The sequence below is a fragment of the Leopardus geoffroyi genome, chromosome D4 (genome assembly GCF_018350155.1).
Source record: "Leopardus geoffroyi isolate Oge1 chromosome D4, O.geoffroyi_Oge1_pat1.0, whole genome shotgun sequence".
In the NCBI taxonomy this organism is placed as follows: domain Eukaryota; kingdom Metazoa; phylum Chordata; class Mammalia; order Carnivora; family Felidae; genus Leopardus; species Leopardus geoffroyi.
This window is the reverse complement of record NC_059342.1, coordinates 45,071,686-45,092,636: the sequence shown is the minus strand read 5'-3', so window position 1 is coordinate 45,092,636 and position 20,951 is coordinate 45,071,686. Positions and strand designations below refer to the sequence as shown.

The following is a 20,951-nucleotide window of genomic DNA, read 5'->3' as shown; positions in this document are numbered from 1 at the left end:
GGGGAATCTGTTACTCTTCCAGAGTCTCTCCTTGCCTGATCAATAACCTCTTTTGATTCTCTTCCATGTTACTTGTTGGTTTATGCTTAACTAATGGGATGATTGCTGCGTCTTTTGTCATTTGTGCAAAATCCAACCATAACTATATTTCTGTAGGTGTAGTTATATCTATATTACCTGACGAGGGTACAGATCCAGGCAAATGGAGGAATTTGGGGATGTGCTTCTTCATTTTCCTAAGTCTGTCTGCTACTCCTTCCTGGTCAGGTCTCCAAGAGGCTTTATTTTTTCCTTCCCTGAGCTGTGGAGATACACTGTAGAGCTCCTTCTAACTTCCTGGTTGAGTATCACCTCCAAAAACGATACAACATTATACAAAAATGAAAACAAGTAAAACCTTCCAAAGCATTGTGCTCTATACAAGCAGACTTTTCTTTTTCTTTCTCATGTTTAGATAAATATTTGATGTGCTTTTTATGTATAGGCCTTTTAGATTGTTATCGATCGAAAGACCCCATTGCTTTCCCAAGTGCCATTTCCTTACCATTCGTGTGATGTTCTTTTAGCCCCCTACCCATGACTGATAAATATTAAATTTCAGGCCTTGTTGCTTCCAGTTTTAGCCTAGGTGTTCAAATCCATTTTTGTTCATTTTTAAAAATTAATTCCACCAACTGTTGTTGAAATGTCTTCTGCACAGTCTTGTCTTAATATTTTTTCATAAAACATTTCTAAAGTCAAACGGTGCTAAAAAGCCCATAAAAGTCATCATCAGTCCACTTTGCTCCTCTGGAACCTACCCACCCTCCCTACCTCTCCCTCCCTTCCCCCTACCAAACTGTGTGGCTGTTTCTTTTGGTATTTACCTACCTGTTTTGAAATATTTGTAAATTACTATCCTCCCAATTCGATTTCTTGTATAGTAGGTTATGATTTTAAAATCAAGAAACTTCACCTTTTTTATTGATTTCAAACATTTTTTTAAATGTTTATTTATTTTTGAGGGGAGGGGAGGGTCAGAGAAGGAGAGAGACAAAGAATCTGAAGCAAGCTCCAGGCTCTGAGCTGTCAGCCCCGAGCCCGACGCGGGGTTCGAACTCACAGACCCCAAGATTATGACCTGAGCCAAAGTCAGACCCATAACCAACTGAGCCACCCAGGCACCCCTTTTTACTTGATTTTAAAAAGGTAAGTTATCGATCTCCTTTAAGTCAGAATTAGATAAATCTCTCCTTAGAATTTGAACCTTAAATTTACATTTAAGGCCATTATTTTATTTTTTATTAACAATTTTTTAATGTTTATTTTTGACAGAGAGAGAGCACGCGCAAGTAGGGGAGGGGCAGAGAGAGCGGGAGACACAGAATCCAAAGCAGGCTCTGAGCTGTCAGCACAGAGCCAGATGTAGGGCTCAAACTCATGGATGGTGAGATCATGACCGGAGCTAAGGTTGGAGGCTTAACTGACTGAGCCACCCAGGCGCCCAAGGCCATTATTTTCAAAGCATAAATGTTGGTGAAATTTGTTTCTTTTACTTTCTTAATTATATTTGGTATTATAATGTTTGGGTATTTGTGAATCTTTTCATAGTTTTCTCAGAGTGAGTACTAACTATATTTTTATGCTTGGTTCCCCCACCCCTTCTTTTCCTTTTTTATTTTTTTTTAATCTTTTTTTTTTTTTTAACATTTATTCATTTTTGAGAGGCAGAGAGAGACAGAGCACTAGTGGGGGAGGGGCAGAGAGAGGGAGACACAGAATATGAAGCAGGTTCCAGGCTCTGGACTGTCAGCACAGAGCCCAATGTGGGGCTTGAACTCGTGAACTGTGAAATCATGACCTGACCTGAAGTCAGACGCTTAACCCACTGAGCCACCCAGGGGCCCCCTTCTTTTCTTTTTTAAAATAAGAAATACAATAAAGGCTCTATACATTTCCTTTGTGTGTCTTTCTCTCTTTCTTCCTCCCTCCCTCCCTCCCTCCCTTTCTTTTCTTTTCTTTTTTCTTTTTTCTTTCCTTTCTTTCTTTCTTTCTTTCTTTCTTTCTTTCTTTCTTTCTTTCTTTCTTTCTTTCTTTCTTCTTTTCAAGTTTATTTATTTTAAGAGACAGAGAATCCCAATGCAGGGCTCCATCTCACAAACCACGACATCATGGCCTGAGCGAGGATCAAGAAGCAGTCACTTAACTGAGTGAGCCACCCAGGTGCCCCAAGGCTATACATTTTCCTTTCAGCATATGTTTTGTGATGCCTCTAGCTGTTTTTTAACTGTTTATTTATTTTTGAGAGAGAGAGAGAGAGAGAGAGAGAGAACGAACTAGTGGAAGAGAGAGGGGGAGTCCGAGAATCCCAAGCAGGCTCCGTGCTGTCAGCACAGAACCTGATGTGGGGCTTGAACTCACAAACTGTGAGATCGTGACCTGAACCAAAATCAAGAGGCAGTCACTTAACTGACTGAGCCACCCAGGCATCCCACCCCTAGATTTTTTTTATATGAAATGGCCTTTTCATTATTTTCTCCTGACTGATTTCTTTTAACCTTTATTTTCTAATTTTATTAGAACTTTATTCAGTATAATCTATTCAGGCATTTTATTTTTTAATTTTTTTTAAGTTTATTTATTCTGAAAGAGGGGGAGAGAGAGGGGAGGGACTTGTACTCCTGAACTGTGAGATCATGACCTGAGTCACAACCAAGAGTCAGAAGCTTAACTGACTGAGCCACCCAAGTGCCCTTATTTAAGCATTAAGAAAAAAAAAATTTTTTTTTAATGTTTTTATTTATTTTTGAGACAGAGACAGAGCATGAGCAGAGGAGGGGCAGAGAGAGGGGGAGACACAGAATCAGAAGCAGGCTCCAGGCTCTGAGCTGTCAGCACAGAGCCCGACGCGGGGCTCGAACTCACAGACCGTGAGATCATGACCTGAGCTGAAGTCGGACGCTTAACCGACTGAGCCACCTGGGCACCCAAGCATATTTTAAAAAGATTATTTTAAAGTTCATTTTATGATAGCTTTATGATTGATTTTTTCATTGTTTCATGGGCTCATTTAAAACTGTAGGGGGCGTCTGGGTGGCTCAGTCGGTCTAGCGTCCAACTTTGGCTCAAGCCGTGATCTCATGGTTCGTGGTTTTGAGCCCCACGTCAGGCTCGGTGCTGACAGCTCAGAGCCTGGAGCCTGCTTCAGACTCTGTGTCTCCCTCTCTCCCTCTTCCCCTCTCCCCACTCTGCTCTGTCTCTCTCTGCCTCTCAAAAATAAACAAACATTAAAAAAATTAAAAAAAAAAACTGTAAACTTTATGTGTGAGATAAACTGTAAACTTTTTTATGCGTGAGATAAAAAGTTTTATATGTAATTATTAAATTTGTGGGTTGTTTTAGCCAACTTCGCTGTTTATTCTCATTTCATTAAATCTGCCCGTTTCTGACAAAGATGTATGGATTTCTCATTTCAATGAAATGTTTTTCAAGTTTCTCTTTTTTTTAATATGTATTTTTTAATGTTAATTTTTTTTTTTTTTTTTTTTTCTGAGAGAGAGTGCAAACAGGGGAGGGACAGATTGGGGGGGGGGGGACACAGAATCTGAAGCAGTCTTCTGGCCCTGAGCTGTCAGCACAGAGCCCTATGCGGGGCCTGAACCCATGAGCTGTGAGATCATGACCTGAGCTGAAGTTGAACTCTCAACTGACTTAGCCACCCAGGCACCCCTTCAAGTTTCTCTTAGATATTCAATACTTTTTGCTATATATCACCTCGCTTTCATTTTTTATTTTATTTATTTATTTTTTTAAGTAGGCTCCACACCCAGTGTGGAGCCCAACGTGAGACTTTAACTCATGAGCCTGAGATCAAGACCTGAACTGAGTTCGAGAGTTGGATGCTTAACCAACTGACCCATCCAGGCGCCCCTAACAAAACTTAGCTTTTAAATGGTTTATGCTGTCTCGTCTTCTTAACCTTGAGGTCTGCACTGTGTAATATGAATGTGGCGCTCATGCTTTCTTTTCGGGTCAGTTAGCGGATGGTTCTTGGCCCGTTCCTTTTCGTCTTAAACTTTTCTCCGTTGTTAGATGTTGTGTTTCTTGTGACCAGTCTGTGTATGCCCACTTTTTACCCAGTCTGTCTTTTAGTGAGAGAATTCAGCTTCCTTTTTTTATTCTGTGAGTAATAGTGGATTTTATTACTTTTCGCCTTGTTCATTATTTATATTTGTGACTTTTTCCATTTTTCTGAATTTTGCTTTCATTTTCAAGTTGATATTCATTTCCCAGTTTCCCCCTGTTTATGTGGCAGTCCTGTACTTTTCCATTTCATTATTGGCCACCTTCCCTTTCAATGGTTTGTAATCCAATTTTTTTTCCTGGTTTCCCATGTGAAAATGATACCAACATTTTCCCTCACCTCGACACTCCATCCTTCTCTAACTTTCCTAAGTTTCTACAGAGAGAATTTAATTTTTCAGATCCAGAGTTTTGTTAGCCTTTTTTTTTTGTGTGTGTGTGTTTCAGGAATTCACATGGAACACTTCACTTCTATTACATATTCCAGATAGTTGATTATCCATTTAGATTTAATTCTGTGTAGAAGGCAAAGTACATTACACTTCTGTCTCCTCTCCACCTTCCCACACATAACAGGTCTCGTTTCTAATTTAGTTACTGTTTGGTTACAGTCCCTTCTCAAGTCCTTTCCTTAGATGGGGCAGTGGGTGATGTGCTCTTTGAATCCTTAAATTTCGGCAAACGCTTCTTTCACACCGACCGTGTGTGTAGGATGTTTGGGTTGTGCTGCTTTTTCCCTCAGCAGTCTCGATTTTACTGTTTGTTCTTCCCAGTTCTACTGTCAGAAATGAAAAGTGCCATGTAATTTCATTCCTTTTTAGTTTTAAGTAATTATTCTTTCTGGCAACTTGTAAAGTTTTCTCTCTATTCTTAAAGTTAGTGTGATATTCTTGAGTGTGTCTTTTTTCTCTTACTCGTCCTGCCGGGATCTTGAAGAGCCCTTTGAGGTCACAATTCAGTCTTTCCTTTTCTTCCATATTCCTTTAACTATTGCCTCCCTCCCGTCTCTTCCTTTTCCTCCTTCCAGAGACTCTTCCGGAACATTTCCTGTGGTTGGTACGTCACTTAGGGCTCCTCAATCTGTTCTTCAGGTTTCTTCTCTTTTCCATTAATGACTTACATCTCTTTGTATCCTTATGCTTTGAGATTTCTTCCAGTTGATCGTTCACGCCACCATTGAAGAGTCTGTCTTCTCCTTTATCTACTGAATTATTCAACTTGGAGGGTTTTGTTTTTAAAGTTTAGTTTAGATAATATTTTAAGCCCATAGAAATTATTGTCCGTTCTCGGAATGCCTCTTCTGAAGTAATCGTACCATTTTTGACCTCAGTGTTTCATCTTTGTCCTTCAGAAGATCTGCTAGGTCTGTTCTCTAGGTCTGTTCTCTAGATCTGCTAGGTCCTATTCTCACCTACTGTAGATATGTTATTTATGTGTGCGTTGGGGTTCAGGTTGTTATTAAGAGACCTTATGTTTTGGGGCGCCTGGGTGGCGCAGTCGGTTAAGCGTCCGACTTCAGCCAGGTCACGATCTCGCGGTCCGTGAGTTCGAGCCCCGCGTCAGGGTCTGGGCTGATGGCTCAGAGCCTGGAGCCTGTTTCCGATTCTGTGTCTCCCTCTCTCTCTGCCCCTCCCCCGTTCATGCTCTGTCTCTCTCTGTCCCAAAAATAAATAAACGTTGAAAAAAAAAATTAAAAAAAAAAAAGAGACCTTATGTTTTTATAATCCTATAACTGATGAGAGGTAGGCATGTTGTGCATTTCATGTGTATGCACCTGGACGACCCTGTGCCTGCCTTCTGGCCTCTTTGCATCTCCAGCCTCAGGAGTAGGTGGGACTCTCCCTCCTGTTGAGTGTCTCCTGAACACCTTTGGGGCGGAGGGGGGTGCTGGCAGTCCTTGTGTGGTTTTCTGTGGGAACTCTTCTGTGTCTTGCTTAGAGCCCAGAGCAGAGCAAGCCTCATATCAGTCCTCTTTCGAGATGCCCGTAATCCCATGGCCACATTCTTCAGGCCCCATTCACTGCCAGCTGGTTCCCAGAGCTGACTGGTTCAAGAAGGCAAATGGGTTGGATTTGAGATGAAAGTTGGGGGAGGTGAGTCAAATTTAAGGTCCCCTCTTTCCCCACAATCCTGGATGTTTATACTTGATTCATAGTTTCAGATGGCATTTCACTCCTGTGCCATTTGTCGTGGGTTTTTTAAAAATTTTTTTCTTAAGTTATTTATTTTGAGAGAGACAGAGATAGCACGAGTGGGGGGAGGGGCAGAGAGAGAGAGAGAGAGAGAGAGAGAGAGAGAGAGAATGAGAATCCCAAGCAGGTTCTGTACTGTCAGGTTTGACGTGAGGCTTGACCTCAGGAAACCACGAGATCGTGACCTGAGCCGAAACTGAGAGTCAGATGCTGAACTGACTGAGCCACCCAGGTGCCCCCCATTTGTCATGCTTTAGTGGCATTACAGAGAGATTTTTAGTTTGAAACCTACCTTTGAGTGTTTTACCTAGCTTTTCATATGCATAAACTCTTGGACTCTATTATAATTTCCAGGGAGTATCCTTTTCAGATGCACTGTGGACAAATCAACTTTTAAAGGAGAAATTTTTGCGTTGGGATAAATAAAACTCTTCTGAGGGAGTTTATTTGTCTGTATGCAAATTTCACCGAACAAAGATACGAATCTAAACATCTTGTGCAACGCGGAAGCCAGTCGAATTGGGACAGAGACCGAAAATAGGAGCATAGGTAAAAAGGAGAGACAGGAGCTGGAGAAAGAATCAGCTTTGCATTATCAGTGGTACTAGGAAGAAGACGTGGTGATGATAACACAGCAATTGAAAGCCACATATAATCAGAAAACCTTATTTTGTCCAGTAGCTAATACCTTTTCTTAAGCTATCTACTAGAGTTGCTGACAAGTGTATTAGAAGAGATTATGTATTAAAAGGACCGATCCTGTTCCAGAAAATTAAAACAAGGAAGCATTCAGTAGAATCTGAGAGGCTGAAAAACAATATTGTACCCTATATTCATAGGTAGTAAAGTTAGTGCAAATATGTACATGTTTGTTTAGATAGTCATTTGCCTTAAATATTTGATATCTGAATTATGCACACTTATTCTCCCTAATATTGATATTCATTTTGTCCTAATGAGCTTTAGGCAAAGAAAATTTGAATTATACGACATGTGTAAACCTCCCATTGCATGGTAATTAGTCTGTTCTGCTTAGCGGCACTTGAGGTTAATAGTTGAGTAAAAATTTTTAAAAAACAGTGACTTGATCTCCGATATGTGTGGGATAGATAGGCTGAGAATCAGTTCAAGCTTTTATTCTGTGTCAGTAACAATTCCTCACTTTGTATCTAAGCCTCGGTTTTACATTTATTGCATGTGTGACTAGAGAGTCAGGTGACAATACATCTGAACTTTGCCATTTATCACAGACCCAGGACAGAGAAAATGTAGTCTATATAATAGGAACCATTCTTTCACCTTTTTTTATATTTTCTAAATTTCTATTTATCTGGGGTGTTGTTATGGACTGTTTTTCTTTTTACCTCTCAGTTGTCATAATTTAAAGGGAGCTTTTTGTAAAGGGGCAGGAGCGAGAGTAGCTTGCTTCTATGAAGATTTGTTGGGTTGGTGAAAAGCTGGGCATTAAATACCTAGGCCAATGTGGGAGCAAAAAGTTATAAAATTTCTGGAGTTTTATACTTAAAATCATATGTATGTGATTAAGAAAGGAGTCTAAACTTTCTGTGACACAAGAGTCTGTGTTCTATACCACTGTGTACTTTGCATTAAGAATTCTAGTTTGTCCCTCAAAAGGGTTTTAGAAATAAATCATGGAAGGAGCCCCGTAGTTTTATTTTTTTTTAAATACTGAAATTTACTATTTTTTAATGCTTAATATTAGAAAGTATGTTGGTAGGTAGGGGCACCTGGGTGGCTCAGTCTGTTAAGTGTCTGGCTTTGGCTTAAGTCATAATCTCATGGTTCATGAGTTCGAGCCCTGCATCGGGCCTTTGTGCTGACAGCTTAGAGCCTGGAGCCTGCTTTGGATTCTGTGTCTCCCTCTCTCTCTGCCCCTCTCCTGCTTCTGCTCTCTCTCTCTCTTTCAGAAATAAACAAACATTAAATAAAAAAAAAAAAAAGAAAGTATGTTGGTAGGTAAAAATTTGTGTGTTTTAAAAAGTCACATTTATAAACCTATGTATAATACTCCATGAAGGTTAAATATTGAGCAACAATGCTTGGGTGTTCTAGAGCCATAATTAGAATACTGGTTGCAAATTGCCAAAATTCAGTGAGTCAACAAACCAATTAAAAAAAAACAAAACTGAAGGATATTAGATTTCAAATGTTCTTCCTTAATTTAGTTTTCCCATTATACTTTATTTTAATTATTCATAGTATTGCTTAACATGCCAGGAAATGTCTTGTAATAGAATTTATAAAATAATGTAGTTTCAGTAATATGAATACTATCTTTAGCATTCTGCTTGTAAATCTCAGATAGAGATGTTTTGTAAGGAATCATCTAGTTTGATGCATAAAAGCACGTCTTTGCATAGTAACTTTATCCATTTTAGAACTTTGAGACCAAATGCTCACTTGAGAAAAATAAATGGAAATGATTGGTATATGTCGTTTTGTTGTTGTTATTGTCGACAAATAAGGAAAAAATTGTAAGAAAAAAAATATATAGTCCACTAACATAGAACAGTGATTTTTCATTTTAAGTATTTTTCCTCAAGTTTTTATTTAAATTACAGTTAGTTAACATGCAGTGTAATATTAGTTTCAGGTGTAGAATTTAGTGATTCATCGCTTCCATACAACACCTGGTGCTCCTCACAACAGGTGCCCTCCTTTTTAAAAAAAAAAATTTTTTTTTAATCTTTTATTTATTTTTGAGAGACAGAGAGAGACAGAGCATGAGTGGGGGAGGGGCAGAGAGAGGGGGAGACACAGAATCCAAAGCAGGCTCCAGGCTGTGAGCTGTCAGCACAGAGCCCGATGTGGGGCTCAAACTCACGAAGCATGAGATTATGACCTAAGCCAAAGTCGAACGTTTAACCGACTGAGCCACCCAGACTCCCCCAGGTGCCCTCCTTAATACCCCCCGTCTACCTCCCTTGTGGTAACCATCAGTTTGTTCTTTATAGTTAAGAGTTTGTTTCTTGGTTTGTCTCTCTTGCCCCCACCCTTATATTCATTTGTTTTGTTTCTTAAATTCCACGTATGAGTGAAATCATATGATATTTGTCTTTCTCTGACTGACTTCTTTTGTTTAGCGCTATATTCTCTAGCTCCGCCCTCATTGTCGCAAATGATGAGATTTCATTCTTTTTTACGGCTGAGTAATACTCAATTGTGTGTGTATATATACACAGCACATCTTCTTTATCCATTCATCAGCTGGTGACCATTGGGGCTCTTTCCATAATTTGGCTATTGTTGATAATGCTGCTGTAAACATCGGAGTGCATGAGTCCCTTCGAATCTATATTTTCATATCCTTTGGGCAAATACCTAGTAGTGCAATTGCTGGATGGTAGGGTAGTTCTATTTTTACTTTTTTGAGGAACCTCGATACTGTTTTCCACTGTGGCTGCACCAGTTTGCATTCCCACCAACAGTGCACGAGGGTTCTCCTTTCTCGACATCCTTGCCAACTTGTTGTTTCCTGTGCTATTAATTTTAGCCATTCTGACAGGTGTGAGGTGATACCTCATTGTAGTTTTGATTTGCATTTCCCTGAAGATGAGTGGTGTTGACCATCTTTTCATGTGTCTACTGGCCATTTGTATGTCGATTCATGTCTTCTACCTATTTTTTAACTGAATTATTATTTTTTTTGGGGGGGGTGTTGAGTTTTAGAAGTTCTTCACAGATTTTGGATACTAACCCTTAATCACATATGTCATTTGCAAATATCTTCTCCCATTTCACAGGTTACCTTTTAGTTTTGTTGATCATTTCCTTTATAGTGACTATTACTTTCTTTTTTAAATATTTTTATTAATGTTTATTTATTTATTTTTGAGAGACAGAGAGACAGTGAACAGGGGAGGGGGAGAGAGGGGGGTCAGGGAGAGAGAATCCCCAGCAGGCTCCACGCTGTCAGCACAGAGCCTGATGTGAGGCTCAAACCCCTAAACCAGGAGATTGTGACCTGAGCCGAAATCAAGAGTCAGAGGCTTAACCAACTCAGCCCCCTAAGCGCCCTGAGTATTACTTTATGGTAGTTATTCATATACATGCTTTTCTCTTTTCTTCTTACTTGGACCCTATAGGTAGATTGACTGTTTTAGTGAAAAGCATAGCCCCTGCCCAACTGTCTTTTCAATTCTGCTAGATATTTAAGGGACACAGGATTGATGTACAGATCATTGACTTTGAGTGAGTTAGAGGTGCAGCACAACAAGCAAGCCTTGAGATGTAAATTCCGGTTGAAAATTTGGACATGTATTTGCCATTAGTTCCATTACGAGGTGGAAGTAAGCAAGAAAGAGCTTTTCTTTTATCGTATTGGTGTAGATTTTTACAAGTCCAGGATCTACTTCTGTGTCCTAGTCTTACTATTAATGGTAGCGGGTCACAAATGTGTTAAGTATGAATTTAAATTTTGTTCCTAAATAGAAAGGTTCTGTGTCGGTCATATATACTGAGGTACTTATATCAGTGAGAAAATAAGCAGCACATTTAAAATGGAACAGGCAGTGGTGAACTCTTTCCTTGTGATTGCACGATAGTAATTGGCTAAAGACTTTTCAGTCCATTTGATGACTATTTGGTGACATGTTTGTTCTGTTGGATTTCTCTTTTCTTTGCTAGTGGATGGGAGACACTTCCTAATGAAATGACACTCCCATGAAATTTGGGCAGCGAAAAAAAAAATTGCTTTTTATCTCAAATTGAGAATTCTTTTCTTTCTTGTTTGGGTCTTGTGATTCTTGATATTAAAAAGCCATTTAAGATTTAATATTATCTGGCCTCACCATGCGACACTGGGCTATTTTTTCTGCCTTGTCCTCGATCTTTGCCGTAGCTGGATGCTGTTCCCCAAATACAATTTCATCCCTCCTTGTCGTGCTTCACTCTAGTCGCTGGTCTCCCAAGTCCTTTCTCATTCTTCCCTTCCTAGTAATGCCCTGCTTATCCTGGAGGATCTAATTCAGGCGTTACTTCTCTATAGATTTCTGACCGATTCTTCTCCCACACCCCCAACAGAACCAATGGCCGCCTTCCTTTTGTGGTCATAGCGCATCGTTGGTGGCTCTTGGAACAACCATGACTCCTAGATACGTCGCAGTTCCTAAGAGTCGGGGCCACGTGCCATCCTTCCTTGTGTCTCCTAGAACAGGCGTTCCGCAACATTTGTCCAACCGAAATGTTTAGAACGCCATGCTTCTCGTGATTAGGAGAGCAGCTGGCCTCGTTAAACCCCTTGATCACAGTGGCCCTCGTTCCCTGTGTTCCTCACACACCCTGTCCCCACCTGTTGCACTGTGCTGATTGGTGTCTAAGAAAATGCATTCGAGAGCGATCAAAGAAGGATCCTTGTATGTGGATGCAACGCGCGGGGGAGCCGGCTGGCGACTCCGCGTTGCTCCGGAGCTCTGAGTTGCGTTCTCTTCTCCCCTTTCTGCAGGACCCGAACAGGAGCATTCATACCAGCAGCAGCAGCAGCAGCAGCTGTAGCAGCAGCAGCAGCAGCAGCAGTAGCAGCAGCAGCAGCAGCTGTAGCAGCAGCAGCAGCAGCAGCAGCAGCAGTAGCAGCAGCAGCAGCAGCAGCAGCACCAGTTTTTCAAAGCCTCACAAGTTAATGAAGGAGCACAAGGAAAAACCTTCTAAAGACTCCAGAGAACATAAAAGTGCCTTCAAAGAACCTTCCAGGGATCACAACAAATCTTCCAAAGAATCCTCTAAGAAACCCAAAGAAAATAAACCACTGAAAGAAGAAAAAATAGTTCCTAAGATGGCCTTCAAGGAACCGAAACCCATGTCAAAAGAGCCAAAACCAGACAGTAACTTGCTCACGATCACCAGTGGGCAGCAAGACAAGAAGGCTCCTAGTAAAAGGCCCCCCATTGCAGATTCTGAAGAACTCTCAGCCAAAAAAAGGAAAAAGAGTAGCTCAGAGGCTTTATTTAAAAGTTTTTCTAGCGCGCCACCGCTGATACTCACTTGTTCTGCTGACAAAAAACAGATAAAAGATAAATCTCATGTCAAGATGGGAAAGGTCAAAATCGAAAGTGAGACATCAGAGAAGAAGAAATCGACTCTGCCACCATTTGATGATATCGTGGATCCCAACGATTCCGACGTGGAGGAGAACATGTCCTCCAAATCTGACGTGAGTAGTCTTGTTGGTTTCCCTCCTTTCCCATGTTAGCCTTCAGATCTTATTTCAGATGGCTGTAGGATAAAGGATGAGGGAAGAAACTGACAGCCGAACCGTGAAATGGTAGCATGGATGGGCCCAGAGATGAATTTCCTTAACTAATGGAAAGAAGGAAATGAAATCATTAAAGAATCGGCAGACATTTGGACTGTGATGGAAATTGTTAAAGGAAAGATACGTTCCGTAGTGTAATAATGGGCTGTGTTGAATAGCAGCAGGAAAATTGAGATGCTCCTTGGCACTTAGTTACTGTGCTTTTCCATGATTGCTGATTTAGGAAAGTGAGAAGAATGCGATAAAACTTGAATATATGAGAAAATAAATTTAAAAGACAAATTTAGAAAATATTGGGGTGCAGCTATAACGTTGAAGTAATTTGTTTACAGGGATGAGAAGCTGGTATAGTATTTTTAAGAAGTTTTCTGGAGGCAAAATTGATATCATGATATACCGTATAGATTTAAAATGTATAACTTGGTAAAATTTGACACATATTTGTGCTTGTGAAAGCCGGTGGTGGTATTTTGAAAAAGAACCACTTAATTTTTTTTTTTTCTTCCTTTGGGGCCATGGTCGGGGTATGTGATCTTTGTTTTTGCTGATGGGTGGGATTAACTTTTGTGGATGCCTAAAAGACCATCTGACCATTTCACGTCCCTCCAAAATGTTACCTGATGTTGAGATTTAAACTTACAATTGCAGATTTCTCAGAGTTGGAAGGGGGTTTCACGCTATCTATTCTAACTTCTCACCAGTATAAGAAATCTTATGCTTCCAGTGACAGAACTATTAGTATTTGAAATAGTATTCCATTCCAGTTCTAGAGAATGAACGTTATTTACTTTGAAGTCAAATTCCCTTTTTTTTTTTTTTTTAAACAATCTTTAGCCTTTTAAAGTTACTTATTAGTCCTGACCAGTCCAAATAATCTCCTTACTTTGGCTTGTCAGTATTTCTAGACAACGGTCAAGGAAGATGTCTGGCTAAAAATTGCTGGCAATTTGAGACTATTTCTCTTTCTGTCCCACGGGTTCACCATACACATGTTCTTAATTCGAGTGCTGGCAGAGGTGGAGGGACTTCGTAACAGATTCTGTCTTCTGCATTTGCGCTGGGTAGAAGGGCAGCCGGGGTGATAACGTGGAGTCACAACCGATCTCCTGTTGTCCAGAGACTACTTCCTTGCCCACTACCCTCCATAGCTAATCTTGAAATTGTAATAGAAGATCAAATTAGGAGCACAGTAGCATATAAAATACAAGAGATTGGGGTAATTTGTTCCAGTGTTTGGTAAATGTTTTATAGCAATAGTTTATTGAACCAATGAGAACTAATGGGTTTGTGCCAACAAGTCAAGCATTTATTTTTCCTCTTGTGCTTTTTTTTTTTTTTTAAAAGTTTATTCATTTATTTTGAAAGAGAGACAGCACGAGCAGGGGAGGGGCAGAAAGAGAGGGAGAGTGAGAGAATGCCAAGCAGGCTCCGAGCTGCCAGTGCAGAGCCTAGACACAGGCCTTGAACCCATGAAACTGTGAGATCGTGACCTGAGCCAAAACCAAAAGTCCAGCACTCAACCGACTGAGCCACCCAGGCGGACTTAGGCTCCTCTTAATACAAAACTTGTTCTCAATTAGGTGTTACTTGGAAAGTTTTTTTGTATGTTTGACTTTTATTTCAAATCACCCTAAGATGTCCATTGATCCTCTTGGGGTGTGATTAGTCTATCAAGATTGTCAGGTTTAGCCACTTAGTCTTTCCGTATTCTGACGTGTTGTGACTCTTCTCGAACGGAGGTTTTCCAGTTGTGGCTTAGGATTCAGTGGTGAGCCACGAAACCATTTTAGCATGTCGTCCCCAGTGTTTGCAAAAAATCAGAATACGTTGTAATCAGCATGGGTGAATAATGGTTTGTAAAAATTCTATTTCATAGGCTGTGTGTGTTTCTTATAGTAGGTTATGGTCAGAAAGGCATCTTTCTTGAATGTTAGCTGATTAAACGACATTCCTAAAGCAAACCTCTTTCTACATGAATTGTCCCAGATGATCATCGTCCTTAGGTAACTCTGTGCTTTTTTGTTTTTATTTGTCTCTTGCTCCCTCCCTTTTCTATATGATTTATAAGATATGACTTTTCTTTTCATAAACTTCATGTTCAACTTGGTGTATTAATCCTAAGCCATAATTTGAAAAATCTTTTGGAGTAAAGAGTTAGAATCTTAATTCCTTACAGTAGGGAGCAAATTTTCACAACAATTCATGACATAGGAGAATCACATATCCAGTAATTGTTATAGGAGTTTTTGTAACGGGTTCTGCACATCATTATAGAGAAAGTCTCTAAAGGCTTTTGGATATTATTTGGGCATAAAACCCAACAGATACCCTTTCTTTATCAGTTTTCTGGTAGTAGTGCTTTTATTGTTGCTGTTGTTGGTTTGATTCTCTAAATGCAGGTGGTGGAGCCGAAGAAAATTGATGAAAGTCGTTCCAAATAAGCCATGACTCAAAAGACCTTTCTGTGAACAAAGAAGATAAGGGGAGGGTGGTGGAGGGAGGGAGGGGAAGGGAGGTGCTAAAGTTCCCTGTATGCAATAGTAGAGATCACCTTTGTCTGGCCTTCTTCCTACCTGGTGTTCCCACTGTGGGCAAGACAGAAGGAATGGGAGACAATTGTAATGGAGAGCAGTGAGGAGCCCAGATTTTCCCTTGGCCAGTAACAGATTCGATAGCTTGGGACAGGCCCAACTTCAGTGGGTATACTATAATATCCTGGTGGCGAGTATGTCTGTATCTGAGTAAGTGTGGTAAGATGATCTGATCTCCCTAACATCCTTTCCAGCTTTATTATTTGAATATGAACCAGATTTGTGTTCATTTATGGCAGATAGGGTGGTGGGTAATTTTAGGCACAATGGGCAGAGATCATGGTCTTTGAAACAGAAGAAAGAGACAAAAAGAAATTGGAAGAGTATGAAGAATTAGGAATGGCTGGGAAGAAAAGATTATTTACCTGGTAAGCTTGTAAACATCTTACCTGGGTACAGGTTAGTTACAGTAAAAGGAAGAACTTAAAAATTTTTTTTTAAATATTTTATTTATTTTTGAGAAAGAGGGAGACAGAGTGTGGGCAGGGGAACGGCAGGGAGAGAAGAGACACAGAATCTGAAGCAGGCTCCAGGCTCTGAGCTGTCAGCACAGAGCCCGATGTAGGGCTCAAACCCATGAACTGTGAGATCGTGACCTGGGCCAAAGTCACATGCTTAACTGACTGAGCCACCAAGGCGCCCCTAAAAGGAAGAACTTTTTAAAGAAGCTTTTCCATAAATAAGTTAGATTCAGGTTTTACATAAAAATAAAATCAGTGCTATTACTGATTACTGGAAGCTTACTTAGATTGTTGATTCATATGGTTCCTCTTGGTTAAGATTTTTATATACTTCGCATAGAAAAGTAGAAGTACATCCATGCTTTGTATTCCTACATGTCGTTTTTGAAGGATCACTTATTTGTTAGTAAGTGGTTAGGCAGGCCAGGTAAGTAGGTAGTCAAGTAAGCAAATAATTAGGAGTTTGTAGTGTGGTGACAGACAGGCTGTGGTTTGAAGCCCAGCTCCTCCCGTGATCTTAAGCAAATGTTTTAACCTTCTGTATTTTAGTTAATTCTCTTGTAAGGTGGAGATCGTGATAGTATTTACTATGTAGGATTATTGTGAAAACGGTAAAGCATCTATGAGCACATTAACCAAAAAATAACTAGTTAAGTATGATATGTATGATGTAGCTTCTGGCAACCTTTATAACATACAGCTTTGAAAGAGATTTTTTGATATTCAGAAATACTGTAGAACTCTAGTGTCCTTGTTCAAGAGTTGGGTTATATGTTTTAAAGGGGCAAAAATACTAGGTCATGTTGTTCTGAAATTTGTTTTGAGAAGGTATATGTCCTTGATATTGGTACACATTTGTTAACACGGTGACTGGAAAATTAGAGGGCTTTAAATCAAAGCTTTAAATCAAAAGTTAAGCCAAAAAGTGTCCCAGGATCTTTGAGCTTTTTACTTCAAATAGGTAAAGGACAAGGACATACTTAGCACTGTATTAGGTAGGCTCTTGCTTGTTTGTTTTATTGCTGCTACTATTAAAGGAAGACGTCCTAAGAAATGACTTCTCTGTGGATTGTTATTAATGTTACACAGAGTCATTTTTAAATACATTTTGCAATTCCTGAAATGTTTGTTCTTTTCTAAAGAAATTTAATATGGTCACATGAAAATCCATTGGTGATTTTTCCCTACAGAATTAAAGAGTTGCAGGGAGACAGAGGGAGTGGTTTATAGCGGGTGAGCATTTAGCAAATACAGGAAACATGGTAAGAGCGTGTTTTTGCTATATACATAAATGTTAGCATTAAGAATATTGTACCTTCAAGGACCTCCGTATTTCCCATTAGAGTAAGGCTATTCTTGGTTTAGGAAATTATCACCTTGTGGTCATGATGGTCATTTATGGAAAGTAACCTTACTAGTGATTGACATGTGCTAGCAGCTAGAAGGGTGAAGGTCTGTATCCTTGTCAACTTAAAGTTTATAATTGTGGTTTACATGAACTTGTTTACAGTTTAATTGACAATTAAAAAGAGCCCAACTATCTATCACGCTTCCTGTATTTCCCTAGGTTTTGTGTTTCATTTAATTCAGCTTCCGAAGAGAAATCTATTGGGTTGATCGTGTTTTGTGATATGGGGGAGTTTGGTATTCATAGCAGAGAAGAAGGGGGACAGAGTAAAATAAAACTGAAATAAGTATTTATAATTAGATGTGGTTTTGGTAGTAATTTCCTTATCATTGTCGTTGCTTTTGCCTTGTTCTGTAGAGATTTAATTGTGATTTAAAAGTGCAGACGTGAAGAGTTTTCACTGTCTTTCCTTGAAAATGGGCAGGGTGCATTTGGGTAAAATGTTACACACTTCAACCTGCCATGTGAGGAATGAGATTATAATCCTGTCCTTTGATACTTTGGTTTTACCAACGTTGTTTTCTTGGTTAAAATCTTCTTGAGGGAAAGAGATGAAATCTCTTCTAATAGTAGCATTTTACCAGTGGTGGTTCAGATACAGGATAAAGAATTCAAACCACCTTAGCAGAAATTTCTTTTGAAAAGAAAAAAAGGAAGAAGGAAAAAGAAACTTCCCCTCTTTTGTTGTGCCTCATTTCCTCCCACCCCACCCTGTTCCTTGCCCTGCTTAAACTGTCTGGAGCTGGCAGTAAACGTCCTGTTGTTGAAGCATTGGCCTTAGGTTTTTATGTGATGGAAGGTTGTGGCAGTCAGAGAAGAAGGTCTTTATTGTGTTTTCAAAGTGGCTTTTTAATGACTTGTAATTCCAGCACATGCAAGAGCTGTAAAGTCTGTAAGCCTAGTGAATGAGCAGCTGGAGAGGCCATTCATTAAAGGGCAGCCCTGCCTCTGGGTGGGGGGGGTGGGGGCCTCTTGTTCTGGACTCCTGTTCTTTGCATTTTATAACTGGAGGTAAACATACCTGAAGGGTTGCAATCCTTCCTCTGATAGATTCAGCTCAGTGTGGAACTTTGATTAAAACAATAGGAAGAAAGTTAACTTTGTTGAGTGCATGGAGATATTTCACCTGCCCTTGTTTTCAGCTGCTTTTTTGCTTGTTTTCTATGTCATGTGTGAACGGGTAGAGGGGTGGGTATGGTCCAGCGAATCAGCTATTTCATTTACTCAGCCACATTCCTGACTTAGTCCAAAAAAGGATTTGGAGTAGTCAAAAGGGAGATTTTTACCTTAAAACAGAGTTAGGGGCTTCTTCTCTTCCTTGTTTGGGAATCATACTAAGCCTAAATTGTTCCACAATTTTTAAACTAAATAATTTGTTAGAAGCTCTTAGGTAGCCGAGGGCCTTGAGCAGACAGGGGATTCTATCATTGCAGAGTTGTTGTTACCCATAACTGCCAAAACTCAGCATTTTTACTTGTATCGAGTTGTACGTCTCAAAAATTCCATGAGCCTCCTTCAAGAGAGCTGCATTGCCTCTTCAGTGCACTATTGTTTCTTACTCCGGGGCCCATGATCTTTACCTAATTGTCTCATCTGTCATCTTTAGACACAAAATCAAAGATGTGATCCAACATGGTCTTTGCATGGCCAGCTTTACCATACCATTGGGATGCCTGTAGTTGAACATTCCTTGAGTGCTTTCTATGTGCTCATCCCCCGTCTAAGCACTTGACTTGTTTTAACTCATTTAATCCTGAAAACAACTTTAGGAAGTAGGTAGTATTATTATCCCCGTTTTATAGATGGGGAAACTGAGGCTGAAAGAGCTTTGGCCACAGTTGTCATGTGGTGGAGCCAGGATTTGATCCCACTTGGTAGGAGCTCACTCGAGGGATTTCGGAGCGAAGCAGATCTTTTTTTCCCATGGATTCATATTACATACGCCGAGATGTGCTTCATGACATTGGCGTCAGTGCTGTGAAAGCCTTTGGTATGATGTTCTTGTTCCATTTATGAATCATGTTTCTTTGACCTACCTATTGATTTGGACTTTTACCAACAGTCTTCAGGAAGTGATAGGTTGTCCTTAGCGCTGGATTTGGCATACACAGGGAGGGAAGAGCTGTAAACCGTCCAGGGATCTCTGACTTCTTACACACGCTTGCTTCAAGTACAACAGACTCCCGTGGTTCTGGGTTTCACATTATTGTATGATCACTATTTCCCTGCCCCCAGAATTTTCCCACTTGCTTTTGCGAGGGATTTATGTTTAACAGAGCTGAGCTGCAATATCAAGCTTTCCCAGAAGGTGCCACCAAATAACAAATGGTGTCCTACAGTTCGAAGATCACTTCCCTTTGAATCTTGTAGTTGTGTTCGGTAATTTCATTTTCTAGTGTCTCTAAGTCCTTCAAAATGTAGGTTGCACTTTCTTTGAGTTAGGAGACAAGATAACACAACAGCATAGGTAGAGGATGGTTTTCTTTTGGAGTCTATGTAATTATTTAGAAAAGTCTGAGAAATTGTTCTCAGTGGGTAATGATTTATGACTGGAAACTTTCAAGGCAGTCTCAAGGTCCTCAAAGAAAAATCACCCATAGGAAGCTACTTTAGGTCACTAAAGGTGACGGCACAGTGAGATGTTCCCAGATAAAGTCAAAGATCCTTCTATTAGGAGAAAATGGAACAGCATTACTAAAGTGTTTGGAGACAACAAACTGCCTTTGAATTCTGAGGATACAGAGGATAAGGATGTGGGGGCGCTGGAATAGGGAGAAATATTCAGAATTGTTGACACAGAGAAAAGGAATTTCCTTGCTTTTCTTGGTCATGGGAGAAAATGTACGTATGGGGTCCTCAGATGTGATGTGATACTATTTAACCATTTTTAAAAATGTTTTACTTATTTTTGAGAGAGTGCGAGTGGGGCAGGGGCAGAGTGAGAGGGAGACAGAGGATCCAAAGCAGGCTCCACGCTGACAGCAGCAAGCCCGTCACGGGGCTTGAACCCACAAACCGTGAAATCATGACCCCAGTCGATGTCAAGAGTCCAATGCTCAACTGACTGAGCTACCCAGGCACCCCTGTATAACCATTTTTTTAATTCAAGTGTAGTTAACATACCATGTTATATTAGTTTCAAGTGTACAACAGAGGGCTTCAACAATTCTGTACATCAGTCCTTATCGTGGTAAATTTACTCTTAATCCTCCTTGCGAATTTCATCCTATGCCCCCCCCGCCCCCCCCCCCCGCCTCTCCTCTGGCAACCACCAGTTTGTTCTCTGTATTTAAGAGCCCGCTTTTTTTGTTTCTCTTTTTTTCCTTTGTTCATTTGTTTCCTAAATTCCACATATGGGTGAAATCATATGGTATTTGTCTTTCTCTGACAGATTTATTTCACTTAGCATAATATCCTCTAGAGCCATCCACGTTGTTGCAAATGACAAGGTTTCGTTCTTTTTTATGACTGATTAATATTCCACTCTGTACACACACCACATCTTCTTTAACCCTTTGTTGACGGAGCCTGGGCTGCTTCCGTATCATGGCTATTTTAAATAATGCTGCAGTAAACAGAGGGGTGCAGATAGCTTTTTTAGATTAGTGTTTTCATTTTCTTTGGGTAAATGTCTAGTAGCAGAGTTATTGGGTCATAGGGTAGTTCTGCTTTTAACTTTTTGAGGCACCTCCGTACTGTTTTCCACAATGGCTGCACCAGTTTGCATTCGACCAACAGTACACAAGCGTTCCTTTTTCTCCATATCCTTGTTAACACTTGTTTCTTACGTTTTTGATATTGGCCATTCTTGCAGGAGTGGGGTGATATTGCATTGCGGTTGTGATTTGCATTGTTTGGATGGTTAGTGATGTTGAGCATCTTTTCATGTGTCTGTTGGTGATCTGGATGTCATCTTTGGAGAAATGACTATTCAGGTCCTCTGCCCATTTTTTAATTGGACTATTT

At 40.1% G+C, this 20,951-nt stretch overlaps 1 protein-coding gene across 2 annotated transcripts in view; it reads left to right on the top strand.

Annotated features, from left to right (window-relative positions):
• Positions 1-20,951, top strand: part of MLLT3 (MLLT3 super elongation complex subunit) — a 288,054-nt gene that overhangs the window by 198,626 nt on the left and 68,477 nt on the right. For both annotated transcript variants that reach the window (XM_045469466.1, XM_045469467.1), the window contains exon 5: positions 11,719-12,423. In XM_045469466.1, the coding sequence (XP_045325422.1) occupies positions 11,719-12,423 (705 nt within the window). The remainder of the gene's footprint in view (positions 1-11,718; positions 12,424-20,951) is intronic.